General features: G+C 44.0%; 1 protein-coding gene across 3 annotated transcripts in view; it reads left to right on the top strand.

Annotated features, from left to right (window-relative positions):
* LOC127308313 (uncharacterized) overlaps nucleotides 1-8,389 on the top strand; it is a 258,300-nt gene extending 249,911 nt beyond the window's left edge. The window contains exons 1-6 of one of the 3 annotated variants that reach the window (XM_071821600.1): nucleotides 2,689-2,988; nucleotides 3,078-3,174; nucleotides 3,340-3,416; nucleotides 4,300-4,375; nucleotides 4,542-7,488; nucleotides 7,611-8,389. In XM_071821600.1, the coding sequence (XP_071677701.1) occupies nucleotides 6,652-7,488; nucleotides 7,611-7,712 (939 nt within the window). In that variant the 5' untranslated portion in view covers nucleotides 2,689-2,988; nucleotides 3,078-3,174; nucleotides 3,340-3,416; nucleotides 4,300-4,375; nucleotides 4,542-6,651 and the 3' untranslated portion in view covers nucleotides 7,713-8,389. Of the gene's footprint in view, nucleotides 1-2,688; nucleotides 2,989-3,077; nucleotides 3,175-3,339; nucleotides 3,417-4,299; nucleotides 4,376-4,541; nucleotides 7,489-7,610 lie in introns of those variants that run through there. The other 2 variants (XM_071821601.1, XM_071821602.1) reach the window with 2 other exon arrangements.
* The last annotated feature ends 8,911 nt before the right edge of the window (nucleotides 8,390-17,300 follow it).

The following is a 17,300-nucleotide window of genomic DNA, read 5'->3' as shown; positions in this document are numbered from 1 at the left end:
GAGGGCCCCCGGCGACGAGGTGGAGCCTAGGCCAAACCCCGGCGAGCGCGTGGTCTTTGGCGCGCACTTCGACCACGGGTTTGGACTGCCGGCTTCAAACTTCTTCCGTCAGTTCTTGAACTACTTCGGCTTGCAGCCTCACCACTTGCCGGCAAACGCCTGCATCCTCCTCAGCTGCTACGTAGCCTTCATGGAGGCCTACGCCGGCTTGTGGCCGGACGTCGAATTCTGGAGCCGGCTCTTCTTCATCAAGGCGCAGACGACCGACGGCCAGCTGCGGGCCTGCGGCGCCGCCTCGATCTACTCCCGGCCGGGCGCGCCCTTCCCGAAGATCCCAACGGTGGACTCGGTGAAGAATTGGCAAATGTCGTTCTTCTACGTGCGGAATGAGAACCCGCTCTTCGACCGGCTCAATCTGCCGGAATACAACCCGGCGCCGCCAGTCGGCCGGATCAACTGGGGGCACAACGCCAAGACAGCGGACCCGGACGCAGAGGTAAACCTTCTGTGGGATTTTCTGGGGGCCTGCATCACCGGAGGCTGGCTGAGCGGCGAGGACCTCCTCTGCGCCTACACCGAGCGCCGGGTGCTGCCGCTCCAACTGCGCGCCGACAAGATCGGACATATGTCCGGCCGGTTTGATCCGACCCGGACGTCCAAGGTGGAGCTCTCCAAGGCCCAGGTGGCCCGCCATATGAACAACGTCACCAAGGCCAACATGTCGGAGGCCTGGGACTATGGGCTGGCGCCTTACGACCGGGCGAATCCGCCTGACCTGGTAAGTTTTATGTTCTAGCCGACTTCCGGCTTGCGGCTGCGTGGCCGACTTGTTGCTTATTGCCTTTGTCTTGTTTTTAGCTTTTTGACCGCCAGGGCCTCGAGGACGGCGACCTGGCGACGAAGATCTGGACGCCGGATCATGCTGATCCGGCTGACCAAGCCGGCGACCCAGCCGGCGACGATGATCTGCCGGAGGTGCCTGACCAGGGTGGCCAGGGGGAGCACAACCCGTCGCCTTCGCTAGATCAGCCGGAGGAGGAGGAGCCGGCGACGTCCACCACGGGGCCAATCCCGGCGGTGCCCCTGCGCGTGAGGCCGCCTGCCACCTCGGCGACTTCTGCGCCCAAGGGGAAGAAGCGGGTCGGCGACCGCACCACGGCCGCCTTGGAGGCGAAGGCGAAGAAGCAGCGCCGGCAGGGGCCCAAGAAGGTTCCAGAGCAGGCCGGGTAGGTCTTTCTTTTATGTTGTTTGATTCCTTTTCTTTCCTTTCTTTTTATATTTATCTTCTCTTGTTTGTCCGACTAGGGCTGCCATCAAGTTTACCCAGGGCGGCGGCTCTCGGCCGGCTCCCCGTGTCGTGTCACCGCTGTAACACCCCAACTTTTGCAACCTTGACTAATTGTCCTTATTGCAAAAATTAGGGGGAACAAAAACTTTTTCTTTAAGCTAATTAGATGAATTACCTTGATCTGTTTGTTGAGATGAATTGCTTTGATCTGTTGGTAGATGTATTGTCTTGTTTTGCTTGTTGAGTTTTGTCTTGAGCTACCTCAAAGAACAACACCTCTAGTGGTCAGACAAACAACTCACCTAATAAAACACATGTGTGACCTAGGAAGAATTGTTTTCCTTCTTACTACATCAAGCTCTTCTTCTGATGGCAACATGAGTATGCCATCTTGATGTTTCTCTTTGTGTTACTCTAGCTCAATCATCCTTAGTTCAAAACTTGGGATCATCTACCCGTAGCTACATCCCTCTCTTATACCCACTCATCCTTGTTGGTTTTGAGGCCATGTCGACCATCTGTGTTGACATGCTTAAAATGACCAGACTTTGACAATTGAGGTGTTTCAAATACTTTTCAAATAAGTTCTATTTCAAATGACAACTCTTGCACATCTTGTGTATCTCTCTGATCTACCACATTGTACTCCCTCATCCTCCAATTCTTGATCAAATGGATGATCATTTGATACTTCCAAATCACTCCCAATTGACCTCTTATTTGTAGAGCAACTTATATTTCATCATGCCCATCTCAATCCTCTATTCTTTTCCATCATCGCCTCGACCTCATGAATTGATGACTTATGCCACCATATTCATCCTTGAGAATATATGGTTATTTCACTCATCATGTCTCTTATGCCTTGCTCTGCAATTATCTAAACCACCATCACCACCCTATCTACCTTGCCATGCTCATGCATTGTTGCATGTGGTCAATCCTAATCCTTCCAAATTTAATTTCAAATAAAACCCTCTATTCATCAACATTACCTTGGATCTATCTCTTTCCATCATTTGTTTGTCACAAACAAAATGATAACAAATTTTCCTTTTAATACATATCACTCTCACTCTCCATTTCTATCTCTATGTCTCTACCTCCATTGACTTTACCTTCTCAACATGATGCCTTGTCTACACACATGGATGTTGTACATCTCTCTTTCATGGTTCAATTGTGTGTGGCAAAAATGGAGCCGGCCATTTTGTGCATGACAATTTCGGCCAGAAATTCCTCCTCATTTCCTTCTTCTACAAGCCATGCCTCCCACCTAACCCAATCCATAAATGGGCAGCCTCCCAACCAACCCAATCAATGAGGAGGCAGCCAACCCACCAATCCCTCTATAAATAGAGCTTGGCCGGCCACCCTCCTCTTCTTTGCTCTCATTTTCACTCTCCACTCCTTCCTCCACTCCCTCACAACCTTATCCTCCACCCCACCCACGAAAATGCTGCTCCCCTAGCTTCCATGGCCGGCCATGGCCATGGAAATCCCCCAAGATGAAGTTCTCCTCCTCCCTCAAGCTCATCCTCACCATGAGAGCATCTCTCTCTCTCTTTTCCCCTAACCCTAGCTGATTTTCTCACCTCTTATTCTTCCTCCATTGCTAAGATTGGATCTTGATGCAGGTGCATGTTGGTCCAAGCATGGAGAATCTTGAGCTATCCTCAGATCTGAAGTTCATGAGCAAAGTTCGTCAAAATCCCTGCAGTAATTTCTGCTATCTTGCTGTTTCAGATTCTGGTACGAATTTGTAAAATCCACCAAAACTCGTGTGCAGGTCCAAATCGAGTGATTCAAAGTTCCACAGATAGATATTGAAAAGATCTACAACTTGGCGTTGGTCTCATCCTCAAATTGTTTACGGATTTTCCACGGTAAATAAAGTTCTGTAAACATACAGAATCACTGTTTGTTAGATTTGTTCCGTTTTACAAAACCTTTTTGAGCAAACTCAACTGTGAGAGAAATCCCTCTTCAGTACCTTCATTTTGGCGTTGGTTTCACTTCGATTGACCTCCTGAAATTGAAATGGTTCACAGATCAATATCTGGTCAGATCTGACTTTGTCGAATTAAACCAGGAGCTTGGAAACGAGTTTTTGGATCAAACCAGTTGGGTAAGAACCAGCTTTTCAATACCTTTCAGATGCAGCAGACCTCATATTTTTATGAGTTGTGTACGATTTGTGGTGAATTAAACTTGTTCTGTGTGTTCTGCAGACATGGTTGTTAGCTTTTAAATCACCAAAAATCCATTTCTAAACCTAAATGAGTGATTCCAATTCTGTAGGATTACTGAATGTTTTCTTAATCATCTCAAATAAGTTTCAAACCTTTATCTGTTCTGCAACTCCATAGTTAAAGCAAATGGTGAAAACATGCAGTAACCTTGTCAATCCATTTGTGAGAGTTTCAGAAACAATTTGAACCCAAATCCAATTGTGTATGCATCTCTGTTTAATTACCTTTCAAATGAAAGTGGCCTCATATTTTTAGGATTTTTCTACGATTTATGGCTTACAGATCTTGTTTTCTGTACAGTCAGATTCAAAGAAATTCCTAAAATTGTAGGTTAAATATTTTTGGGTGATTCCAATTGTGTTAGTCTTGAATTAGTACTGGCTATAGAGGAAAAATATTATTAGACTCTGTTCATACATATTTGTTGCTGTTAGTAATGTTTATGTGTGACATGCATTGTTGAAGCAAAACTTTTCGGTTTATTTAAAACCCTTGACCAACTCTTTTTAGTAGAGATGGGAAACCTTTGTTTTATGCTTGCAAAACAAAACCTCTGCAACCTAACATTAGCTCTTTTGTTTTGCTTAAGTTTTCAAATGATGTGGTATATGGTTTGCTTCCTATTTTTGTATAGTGTTAAGTGAGCAAATTAAATTAGGAAAACTGATTTCTACTTTTCCAAAAATGTTTGAAATTATGTTGTGAATGTTTGTGATGCCAAACTAATGCACTTGTCATCTTTATGATGTTATCTACCAGGGGATATTTGGTTTATACCATGGTGATAACCGAGAGAGGCAATTGCTAAGTTGTGATGCACTCATACCTTTACTAGGTAAATAAATGGGGTTTTCTAAATTAAAACTCTTAAACTTGTTTTGTGGTATCTATAGGCCCTTAGTATGTTATACCTTGCATGCATGGTTAGTTGTTGATTGTTGAATGTTGTCTTGTTGATGCAATGTGATTGATTGTGTTCCTTTTATATTTTCCGGCGATAGATGCGAACAATTCCGGAGAAGAAGAAGAAGTGGAATCGGATGAGAAGATTATTTATATTGTTGGAATTCTTATATTGATGGAGTTGAAGAAGTACATGGACAAATAAGCCAAGGCAAGCCATCTTTTGATCTCTGACTTGGTGTCTAGTTGGATGTCATTTGTTGATGTCCAAAGCACCTAAATTCTATGTGTGTTATTCTCTCTATTTATGTCATCTATGTGTGATTGCAAGTGGGGTACTCCCTAGTGGTGATACTCCACTATTGTCTTTATGATTATGGGATGCATGGTATCATGGCCGTGTTATTCCTCTTGGTTATCTTGTATGCTCGACTTGAGCATGTTCCATCTCAAGATAATGACTTACACCACACCCACCACTTTTGTAGTATAGAGGTATCAATGCCATGATCTTGGTGTATTCTCAACTTGAGAGGAGTATGCCGTGTACCCATTGGAGAGTATGTTTGATAGTGTTACTCCACTATCTAAGTTGTATTTTTTTAGCACCACAAATCTGAAAGAATAATCCTCCTTATGTTGTCCCTATACATGCTTATCCTAAGTATGTATGATCCCCTTAACACCTCAATTATCATCCCCTTGTGGTATGATGGCTAGCATCATGTCATTGTGACTCTTAGTTCCTTCATAAAACTATAGGTTGGGAACCCCCTTGGAAAAATACCTTGTTGAAAAGAATTTTTGAAAACCTTGAGTGAGTTGGACTTACCCAAGCGTGTGTTTATGAAAGGAAAGGATCTTGGCAAAGATGGTTGAAAAGAAAATCTTGTTTTCGAAAACTTTGGTGCCTAAGTATTCACCCGTGACAATTAACCCGCGCAACCACATTACCCTGGGGTGGGACGGGGCTTAGCTCGTAGTTTGTTCTTCTTAACATGGGACACCGCACAACTATATAAGGGTAAGGTTACCCCTGAATCCGGATTGTCGTTGGTGGAGACAATAGTATAACGGGAGGCCTTCGGGGCTGACCCGTCCGGAAGACACTATGGGTCTCCTGGCTTGGCGGTGGAGCCACGCTCAAAGTGAGGTGAGCTGCCACGGTGCCGGGGAGGTACATACTCCATAGGGTAGGATCCCGTGCTAAGACGAATAGGCGAAAGGCTATGTCCGAGTTTTTGTCATGGCATAGTTGATATGCAGGGATGATGCCCACATGATAAACTCGCGGATCTTGTGGGGAAAGTGTGCAAACTCTGCAGAGTCAAATCTATTCGAATAGCCGTGTCCGCGGTCATGGACGGTTGAAATGGTTGTTGCTTAGCCTGATGAGTTTTGTTTGAGAAAGTGTTTACCAAAGGAAAAAGGAACTTGTTTTCGGAGTACTGGAAGGGTACTAAAATGGTTGGGTTGACCATATGGAGATGGTCGGAAAGGAAATAAACTGGGTTACTCCCTTCCTAGTGTTTTATGTTGTAGAACTCTTTTGAAGTATCTTCTTAAATAAAGATATAGGTATGTCATTGGAATCCTCTAGCATTTCCATCAACTGAGATGGACTTATGCTACCTCATCTCCAATAAAGATTTAGATATGTCATAGAACTTCCTTAGCGTCCCCATCAATTGAGATGGCGGCATGCTATATCCATAAGAGAAACTGACGCTCTTGTGCATGCTATATCCACGAGAGAAACTATGTCTCTTCCACATGCTATATCCACAAGAGAAACTGATTCTCTTCCCCCTGCTATTTCCACTTGTGAAATTAGCTCTTCCCTCTTGTCATCTTAGATTAGCATTTGTTATCTTGCACTCTTGCAAAGTACCTTCTTGATGGTTTGCGAGTACAATTCCAAATGTACTCACGGCTTTGTCCCTGGCTATTTACTTGGCCAGACTTGGAGGAACACGACGAATGAAGAAGGAGTTGGCGACGTCTATGCGAGCTAGGAACGTCTTCCAAGTCAGTTGCATGTAGGGTTATGGCAGATGACTTGGGTACTGCGCTGCTGAAGTGTTGATGCTACTCTGATGTTTAGATAGGCCCTTCGAGGCTATTATGTAAGAATGGTCATGTGGCCTTATTGTAATTTTTTTTTATTCCGCTTTGTAATGGATGGTGTAATTTGATATCAGTTCGGTTATGTGTTCACGGCGCACTGATCATGGGATCGTGAACTGTATACATAACAGGGTATTTCGGACAGTTAGTTCGGGGTCCCCACAACCGCTCCCGCGGCAGAGGAGGGAGCCGACACCGCAGTCCTCGGCGCGTGCGCCCACGCCGCCCCTCGTCATCGTGCCGCCCGCGGGTACGCCGCCTTCCGCGGGGGCGTCTTCTTCGGCTGTGCCTCTTTCTGCAGCGTCTGGCCGCGGCGCCCAGGGTGAGCCGGCACGCCGGCCAACTTTGGATGAGATGTTTCCGCGCCGCCCTCGACTTCTGGAGCCTGCGGCTGGAGCCGGCAGGGGTGCGCCGCCTGCGACCGGAGGAGCTGGTGGGGCTGCGCCGCCTGCGACCGGAGTTGGCGGTGCCGCTCCCAGCGTCGCTGTGCCGGGGGGAGCGCCTCAGGCGCCGGAGACGGCGGCCCCGACTGCTTCGACCACGCCGCCTCCATCTTCGGAGCCGGCAAGGGAGGAGCCGGCCAGGAAGGAGCCGGCAAGGGAGGAGCCGGCGCGCACGGGGGACGTCGGCTCCCGAGCGTTGGTGAGGACGGAGGGCCCGCCGGGGCCGTCTGAAGGCCTCCATGTGGCCAAGGGCGCCCGGCTTCTGAACGTGGCGTCCGCCTCCGACTCCAGCATTGGCTCGGCTGGCACCATGGAGAAGGCGTGGCACCAGGCGGATGCCTGCAAGGTGACCAGCCGGGAGGGGCAGCCAGGCGTGGCGCCCATGAAGATGTTCTTCTCCGGCTTCCACGCCAACCTGAAGGCCAGGGCCGCTGAGACCACCGCCAACCTGGCAAAGCTGGAGGAGGCTGACAAGGTAGGTGCTCTTATCTCATTTTCTGCAATTTTGTTGTTATCCTGGTAGCCCTCCGAGGCATGGGCCGGCTGCTTGGAGCCGGTCCGGGTTTCGCCTAGGCATCTGACTTTGTTTATTCTCAGGCGGTTACGGAACGCCGCACCATCTTGTACAACCAAGTCGTGACCCGCTACCATAAGGCCAAGATTGAGCGGGCCGGTGATACGTCTCCGAGGTATCGATAATTTCTTATGTTCCATGCCACTTTATTGATGATACCTACATGTTTTATGCATACTTTATGTCATATTTATGCATTTTCCGGCACTAACCTATTAACGAGATGCCGAAGAGCCAGTTGCTGTTTTCTGCTGTTTTTGGTTTCAGAAATCCTAGTAAGGAAATATTCTCGGAATTGGACGAAATCAACGCCCAGGGGCCTATTTTCACATGAAGCTTCCAGAAGACCGAAGAAGAGACGAAGGGGGGCCACGGGGCGCCGCCACACTAGGGCGGCGCGGCCCAGGGGGGCCTGCGCGGCCCTAGCGTGTGGGGCCACCATCAGCCCACCGACTCCGCCCTTCCGCCTACTTAAGGTCTTCGTCGCGAAACCCCCAGTACCGAGAGCCACGATACGGAAAACCTTCCAGAGACGCCGCCGCCAATCCCATCTCGGGGGATTCAGGAGATCGCCTCCGGCACCCTGCCGGAGAGGGGAATCATCTCCCGAAGGACTCTTCACCACCATTGTCGCCTCCGGAGTGATGAGTGAGTAGTTCACCCCTGGACTATGGGTCCATAGCAGTAGCTAGATGGTCGTCTTCTCCTTATGTGCTTCATTGTCGGATCTTGTGAGCTGCTTAACATGATCAAGATCATCTATCTGTAATGCTATATGTTGTGTTTGTTGGGATCCGATGGATAGAGAATACTATGTTATGTTGATTATCAATCTATTATCTATGTGTTGTTTATGATCCTGCATGCTCTCCGTTATTAGTAGAGGCTCTGGCCAAGTTTTTACTCTTAACTCCAAGAGGGAGTATTTATGCTCGATAGTGGGTTCATGCCTCCATTAAATACGGGACGTGTGACAGAAAGTTCTAAGGTTGTGGATGTGCTGTTGCCACTAGGGATAAAACATTGATGCTATGTCCGAGGATGTAGTTATTGATTACATTACGCACCATACTTAATGCAATTGTCTGTTGTTTGCAACTTAATACTGGAAGGGGTTCGGATGATAACTTTGAAGGTGGACTTTTAGGCATAGATGCATCTTTGGATAGCGGTCTATGTACTTTGTCGTAATGCCCAATTAAATCTCACTATACTCATCATATCATGTATGTGCATTGTCATGCCCTCTCTATTTGTCAATTGCCCAACTGTAATTTGTTCACCCAACATGCTATTTATCTTATGGGAGAGACACCTCTAGTGAACTGTGGACCCCGGTCCATTCTTTTACATCGAATACAATCTACTGCAATACTTGTTCTACTGTTTTCTGCAAACAATCATCATCCACACTATACATCTAATCCTTTGTTACAGCAAGCCGGTGAGATTGACAACCTCACTGTTTCGTTGGGGCAAAGTACTTTGGTTGTGTTGTGCAGGTTCCACATTGGCGCCGGAATCCCTGGTGTTGCGCCGCACTACTTCTCGCCGCCATCAACCTTCAATGTGCTTCTTGACTCCTACTGGTTCGATAAACCTTGGTTTCTTACTGAGGGAAAACTTGCCGCTGTACGCATCACACCTTCCTCTTGGGGTTCCCAACGGACGTGTGCTGTACGCGTATCAAGCAGATTTTCTGGCGCCGTTGCCGGGGAGGAAAGGTAAAAGGCACTCATACTCCGGTTCCAGGTAACAGTACTTTTCTGGCGCCGTTGTGTTTGTGCTCGAAGCTATTTCCTTTAGATCCTGCAATTGCATCTTTTTGTTTCTTGTTTACACTAGTAAGGCATAATGGACAACAATGAGCTTCTTATTCTATTTCCTGATTTAAGACATGGATGGTTTGATCCGAAAATTAAAAAGCCCATGGAACATATTAGTATGAATACTTTGAACACCGTTGTTGCTAATGATAGGGAAAATTCTAAGCTTGGGGAAGCTGGTTTTGATGAGCATGATCTTTTTAGTCCCCCAAGCATTGAGGAGAAAATTTTCTTTGATGATACTTTGCCTCCTATTTATGATGATTATAATGATAGTAGTCTTTTGGTGCCACCTACTATGGAGGATAAATCTAATTATGATTACAATATGCCTCCTATATTTGATAGCTACTTTGTTGAATTTGCTCCCACTACAACTAATAAAATTGATTATGCTTATATGGAGAGTAATAATTTTGTGCATGAGACTCATGATAAGAATGCTTTATGTGATAGTTATATTGTTGAGTTTGCTCATGATGCTACTGAAAATCTTCATGAGAGAGGAAAATATGGTTGTAGAAATTTTCATGTTATTAAAACACCTCTCTATGTGCTGAAATTTTTGAAGCTACACTTGTTTTATCTTCTTAATCTTGTCACTTTGCTCTTCATGAATTTATTTGTGTACAAGATTCCTTTGCATAGGAAGCATGTTAGGCTTAAAGTTGTTTTTCAATTTGCCTCTTGATGCTCTCTTTTGCTTCAAATACTATTTCTTGCGAGTGCATCATTAAAACTGCTGAGCCCATCTTAATGGCTATAAAGAAAAAGAACTTCTTGGGAGATAACCCATGTGTTTATTTTACTACAGTACTTTGTTTTATATTTGAGTCTTGGAAGTTGTTACTACTGTAGCAACCTCTCGTTATCTTAGTTTATTGCATAGTTGTGCCAAGTAAAGTCGTTGATAGTAAGGTTGATACTAGATTTGGATTACTGCGCAGAAACAGATTTCTTTGCTGTCACGAATCTGGGCCTAATTCTCTGTAGGTAACTCAGAAAATTATGCAAATTTACGTGAGTGATCCACAGATATGTACACAACTTTCATTCAATTTGAGCATTTTCATTTGAGCAAGTCTGGTGCCTCAATAAAATTCGTCTTTACGAACTGTTCTGTTTTGACAGATTCTGCCTTTTATTTCGCATTGCCTGTTTTGCCATGCTTGATGGATTTTTCGATTCCATTGACTTTTAGTAGCTTTGTGCAATGTTCAGAAGTGTTAAGAATGATTGTGTCACCTCTGAACATGTAAATTTTGATTGTGCACTAACCCTCTAATGAGTTGTTTTGAGTTTGGTGTGGAGGAAGTTTTCAAGGATCAAGAGAGGAGAATGATACAATATGATCAAGGAGAGTGAAAGATCTAAGCTTGGGGATGCCCCGGTGGTTCACCCCTGCATATATCAAGAAGACTCAAGCGTCTAAGCTTGGGGATGCCCAAGCCATCCCCTTCTTCATCTACAACATTATCAGGTTCCTCTAGTGAAACTATATTTTTATTCCATCACATCTTATGTACTTTGCTTGGAGCGTCGGTTTGTTTTTGTTTTGTTTGAATAAAATGGATCCTAGCATTCATTGTGTGGGAGAGAGACACGCTCCGCTGTTGCATATGGACAAATATGTCCTTAGGCTTTACTCATAGTATTCATGGCGAAAGTTTCTTCTTCGTTAAATTGTTATATGGTTGGAATTGGAAAATGATACATGTAGTAATTGCTAAAATGTCTTGGATAATGTGATACTTGGCAATTGTTGTGCTCATGTTTAAGCTCCTGCATCATATACTTTGCACCTATTAATGAAGAAATACATAGAGCATGCTAAAATTTGGTTTGCATAATTGATCTCTCTAAGGTCTAGATAATTTCTAGTATTGAGTTTGAACAACAAGGAAGACGGTGTAGAGTCTTATAATGTTTACAATATGTCTTTTATGTGAGTTTTGCTGCACCGCTTCATCCTTGTGTTTGTTTCAAATAACCTTGCTATCCTAAACCTTGTATCGAGAGGGAATACTTCTCATGCATCCAAAATCCTTGAGCCAACCACTATGCCATTTGTGTCCACCATACCTACCTACTACATGGTATTTCTCCGCCATTCCAAAGTAAATTTCTTGAGTGCTACCTTTAAATTTCCATTCTTCACCTTTACAATATATAGCTCATGGGACAAATAGCTTAAAAACTATTGTGGTATTGAATATGTACTTATGCACTTTATCTCTTATTAAGTTGCTTGTTGTGCGATAACCATGTTCCTGGGGACGCCATCAACTACTCTTTGTTGAATATCATGTGAGTTGCTATGTATGTTCGTCTTGTCTGAAGTAAGGGAGATTTACCACTAAAATGGTTAGAGCATGCATAATGTTAGAGAAGAACATTGGGCCGCTAACTAAAGCCATGATCCATGGTGGAAGTTTCAGTTTTGGACAAATATCCTCAATCTCATATGAGAAAATTAATTGTTGCTACATGCTTATGCATAAAAGAGGAGTCCATTATCTGTTGTCTATGTTGTCCCGGTATGGATGTCTAAGTTGAGAATAATCAATAGCGAGAAATCCGATGCGAGCTTTCTCCTTAGACCTTTGTACATGCGGCATAGAGGTACCCCTTTGTGACACTTGGTTAAAACATGTGCATTGCGGTGATAATCCAGGTAATCCGAGCTAATTAGGACAAGGTGCGGGCACTATTAGTATACTATGCATGAGGCTTGCAACTTGTAGGATATAATTTACATAACACATATGCTTTATTACTACCGTTGACAAAATTGTTTCTTGTTTTCAAAACCAAAGCTCTAGCACAAATATAGCAATCGATGCTTTCCTCTTTGAAGGACCTTTCTTTTACTTTTATTGTTGAGTCAGTTCACCTATCTCTCTCCACCTCAAGAAGCAAACACTTGTGCGAACCGTGCATTGATTCCTACATACTTGCATATTGCACTTGTTATATTACTTTGCATTGACAACTATCCATGAGATATACATGTTATAAGTTGAAAGCAACCGCTGAAACTTCAATCTTCCTTTGTGTTGCTTCAATACCTTTACTTTGAATTATTGCTTTATGAGTTCACTCCTATGCAAGACTTATTGATGCTTGTCTTGGAGTACTATTCATGAAAAGTTTTTGCTTTATGATTCATTTGTTTACTCATGTCATTTACATTGTTTGGATCGCTGCATTCATTACATATGCTTACAATAGTATGATCAAGGTTATGATGGCATGTCACTCCAGAAATTATCTTTGTTATCGTTTACCTGCTCGGGACGAGCAGGAACTAAGCTTGGGGATGCTGATACGTCTCCGACGTATCGATAATTTCTTATGTTCCATGCCACTTTATTGATGATACCTACATGTTTTATGCATACTTTATGTCATATTTATGCATTTTCCGGCACTAACCTATTAACGAGATGCCGAAGAGCCGATTCTTTGTCTTGCTGTTTTTGGTTTCAGAAATCCTAGTAAGGAAATATTCTCGGAATTGGACGAAATCAACGCCCAGGGGCCTATTTTCACACGAAGCTTCCAGAAGACCGAAGAAGAGATGAAGTGGGGCCACGGGGCGCCGCCACACTAGGGCGGCGCGGCCCAGGGAGGCCCGCGCGGCCCTAGCGTGTGGGGCCCCCGTCAGCCCTCCGACTCCGCCCTTCCGCCTACTTAAGGTCTTCGTCGCGAAACCCCCAGTACCGAGAGCCACGATATGGAAAACCTTCCAGAGACGCCGCCGCCGCCAATCCCATCTCGGGGGATTCAGGAGATCGCCTCCGGCACCCTGCCGGAGAGGGGAATCATCTCCCGGAGGACTCTTCACCGCCATGGTCGCCTCCGGAGTGATGAGTGAGTAGTTCAACCCTGGACTATGGGTCCATAGCAGTAGCTAGATGGTCGTCTTCTCCTTATGTGCTTCATTGTCGGATCTTGTGAGCTGCTTAACATGATCAAGATCATCTATCTGTAATGCTATATGTTGTGTTTGTTGGGATCCGATGGATAGAGAATACTATATTATGTTGATTATCAATCTATTATCTATGTGTTGTTTATGATCTTGCATGCTCTCCGTTATTAGTAGAGGCTCTGGCCAAGTTTTTACTCTTAACTCCAAGAGGGAGTATTTATGCTCGATAGTGGGTTCATGCCTCCATTAAATGCAGGACAGTGAGAAAGTTCTAAGGTTGTGGATGTGATGTTGCCACTAGGGATAAAACATTGATGCTATGTCCGAGGATGTAGTTATTGATTACATTACGCACCATACTTAATGCAATTGTCTGTTGTTTGCAACTTAATACTGGAAGGGGTTCGGATGATAACCTGAAGGTGGACTTTTTAGGCATAGATGCATGCTGGATAGCGGTCTATGTACTTTGTCGTAATGCCCAATTAAATCTCACTATACTCATCATATCATGTATGTGCATTGTCATGCTCTCTCTATTTTTCAATTGCCCAACTGTAATTTGTTCACCCAACATGCTATTTATCTTATGGGAGAGACACCTCTAGTGAACTCTGGACCCCGATCCATTCTTTTACATCGAATACAATCTACTGCAATACTTGTTCTACAGTTTTCTGCAAACAATCATCATCCACACTATACATCTAATCCTTTGTTACAGCAAGCCGGTGAGATTGACAACCTCACTGTTTCGTTGGGGCAAAGTACTTTGGTTGTGTTGTGCAGGTTCCACATTGGCGCCGGAATCCCTGGTGTTGCGCCGCACTACATCTCGCCGCCATCAACCTTCAACGTGCTTCTTGGCTCCTACTGGTTCGATAAACCTTGGTTTCTTACTGAGAGAAAACTTGCCGCTGTACGCATCACACCTTCCTCTTGGGGTTCCCAACGGACGCGTGCTGTATGCGTATCAGCCGGCTTGGCTCGTGAGCTGGAGGCTGCCAAGGGTAGGGTTTTCTTTCTTTTGTCTTTTGACTGTTTTCTCTTTGATTTTACTCGTCTGACGACTTCTTTTGCCGACTTGCAGCTGTCGCCGCCCGGATTCCACAGCTGGAGGAGGACCTTCGGGCCGCCCGCGCCCAATGCGCTAAGAGCGAGGAGGCGGGTCGGGCTGCTGCCGCCAAGCTGAAGGTGGCCGAGGGAGAGCTGACGCGCCTGCGCCGGCTTGAGGATAACCAGCTGCGGTGACCCAGCGTACCACTGCATGGTGTAGTACACAAGTCGTTGACATAACACAAGTGAAACACCGTTCCACTCATATTACATCTCTCAGAGTGGTACAACAGAAACATATGCGAGTCCAAGATATGTCTATAGAAGTACACACGAACTGTTTACATAAGATCAACATAGCCTCCTACTTTACAGTGAGGTAAAACTTCAAATAAAGCTCCAGAAGAACGACTCGTAGTCTATCTGATTGCTAACTCAAGTTCAAGAGCTACTTGGCTTGCTGTAGAAATCTAGCTACTTAGGTGCTATGATTAAGGAAAGGTTCCCTTCTATTACTAGTCTAAGTTTCCACTCTAGCTGATGCAGAAGTTGACTCCATTGACTTCTTTGATTGGATTCTTTATCTTGTTGCAGTTGACTCCTTTGTCTTCGAGTTCCACGGTAGTTTCTCCTTCGGTGCCTTGATCTAAGAAGGGGGTTCAAACGAGATAGAATGAGTACGAGCGTACTCAGCAAGTTCATATTAGGAAATAGGTGTATCATGCACTAGCTACAGCCATAGACCAGAAAGTCATAGGCCAATGCAAGTTTTCATAAACATTTCTTCAAAAGGTTTATTTTATTCTGAAAACTATGCCCGTCAGTCTTCACAGGTTGACTAGAACTTTGTGGAGTTCCTTTCCTGCCGCGTTCGCAGTTCCCTTCCCGGAACAAGGAGTGACAGCCACAATTTGATACACTCTGCAGAGGTGCGTTACTTTTCCCACAAGCGATCTCACCCTTTTTGCCATCCGCAGGGACTTGCCCCCGTTCACACTTCCTTTGGTGTGAGGCCAGGTATAAAGATCCAAGCCCACACCGCCTTCTCCGCGACTGCAAACCCACCCTTTTGTCCAACCGTACACCTCCAGTAGACTTCCCCCGATAATACGGCTTTACTCATGGTGTACTCCGGACAATCCTTCATAGATCGTAGAGCCATCATCACTAATGGATGGGGATTTAAAAGGCTATCCCAACCTACGGCAGTGCCTCCAACACCCCGCCGGCTCTACCAATCCGTTGGCGTGCAGAAGGGAAAAGATACGGCTGGCTTCCCCAGAGCCATTATAGATCTCATGCTCAACGCGGTTTGTACGGCGCTAGAATCACTGGACGGCATTGGTAATTAATCCTAGGGTGATATAACCCATTGCAATGGAACCTCCACCATATCAACACATACCATGGTTCCATTGCCCACCACATAGTCATATTCATAATTGTAAAATAATACTTTGCTTTTCAATGCATGAGTGATAAGTATAGTACTTTGCATATAGTTTGATACAAATAATCAAATGACATGAGCAAGCGATGAACTTGCCTTTCTTGAATGCAAGATTATGCAGGCAAAAGCTTCAATACGTGAGAACTCCAAATGCTGAAATACCATCATCGTCCGGTAAGGACAATGTTTAAAGAACTGGCAAAGATGCTATAATGCATAATATGAGATGCAATCGTCCCGGGCGTAATCTAACCTCGATGATTTAGGATGTATGAGTTGTAAAGATTCCTTTAGGGTTGGTTGCACTTTTAGAATGATTCTCAAACAAGGTTCTTATTAGGGTTTGGTTATATTAGCATCATATCCAAGTGATATAAGACATCATAACAATCATACACATAAAGAATAGTGGTGGAATAATATATGAAGAACAGTTGTCAATTTTAGGTTCTACAGAACATGGTTGATGATTATTTATACTATACTTCAAAAGAATAACTTTTGAAGAACATGTTGATTTAGAAATAGTAAGTACTTTAAATAGGAACTAGGACTTCTATGGTTTAATTAACATTTGTACTACAAAAGAATAACTTTTGAAGAACAGGTTAATAAGAACAAGAACTACTTTAAATAGGAGCTAAGTGCTATTAGGGTTTACTAATAGGGCTAGTTGGTGCTTAAGTAGAAATGATCTACATGTAGCAAGTATTAGTAGGTTTATTACTATGGTTTCTCCTAAGCATCATATCAAAGGATGGTTATCAAGATGGTTCTATAAGTTAGCTATTAGGGTCTACTATGGTTTCACATTTTCTTCACTAAGTAACCTCTAATAACTTCTAAACTAGGTGGCTTACCATTTCCTAAGTAGGGTTTAGTTGAATAGGAGCATGTGATATGAATTGTTACACAAGGTTGGTACTAAGGTTTATTATTATAGTTCTACTAAATTATGATGGTTGAGGTTGATTCTAATGGGGTGGTGAATAGGAGTAATGATCAATGGCACTATTCTAATTAACAAGCTAGGGTTTATACCTATGTGACATTAGTGGATCATATAGGTTTTAATTAAGAATAGGAACATGAAATGATAGTCTCATGTGACTTGGTTTTATGCTAGTGGATCATAAGCATGCATTCAATTGTTGCTTATTAGGGTTCTATATGTCAAGTATATCACTTATGATCACATGTGACACATAACTAGGGTTTTAGCATTGTTTCTAAGGTGGAATGATCACATAAAATAATGGGATCCAAATTCTAACTTATAATAAAACTAGGGTTTCTAAATTATGATCCAATTCTTAAAGTAATACTTGGTACTAGAATTAATGTGATTAAGTACTTTGCACAAAATTAATAATAGCCTTATCATTTAATTATTTTAAAGGGTTTAAGAATTAAGACCAATTTGAGTTAGGGTTTAATTTCCAGAATT

This window comes from Lolium perenne, chromosome 6 (assembly GCF_019359855.2).
Source record: "Lolium perenne isolate Kyuss_39 chromosome 6, Kyuss_2.0, whole genome shotgun sequence".
In the NCBI taxonomy this organism is placed as follows: domain Eukaryota; kingdom Viridiplantae; phylum Streptophyta; class Magnoliopsida; order Poales; family Poaceae; genus Lolium; species Lolium perenne.
Note: the sequence above shows the minus strand (reverse complement) of the source record. Positions and strands in the feature narration are given on the sequence as shown.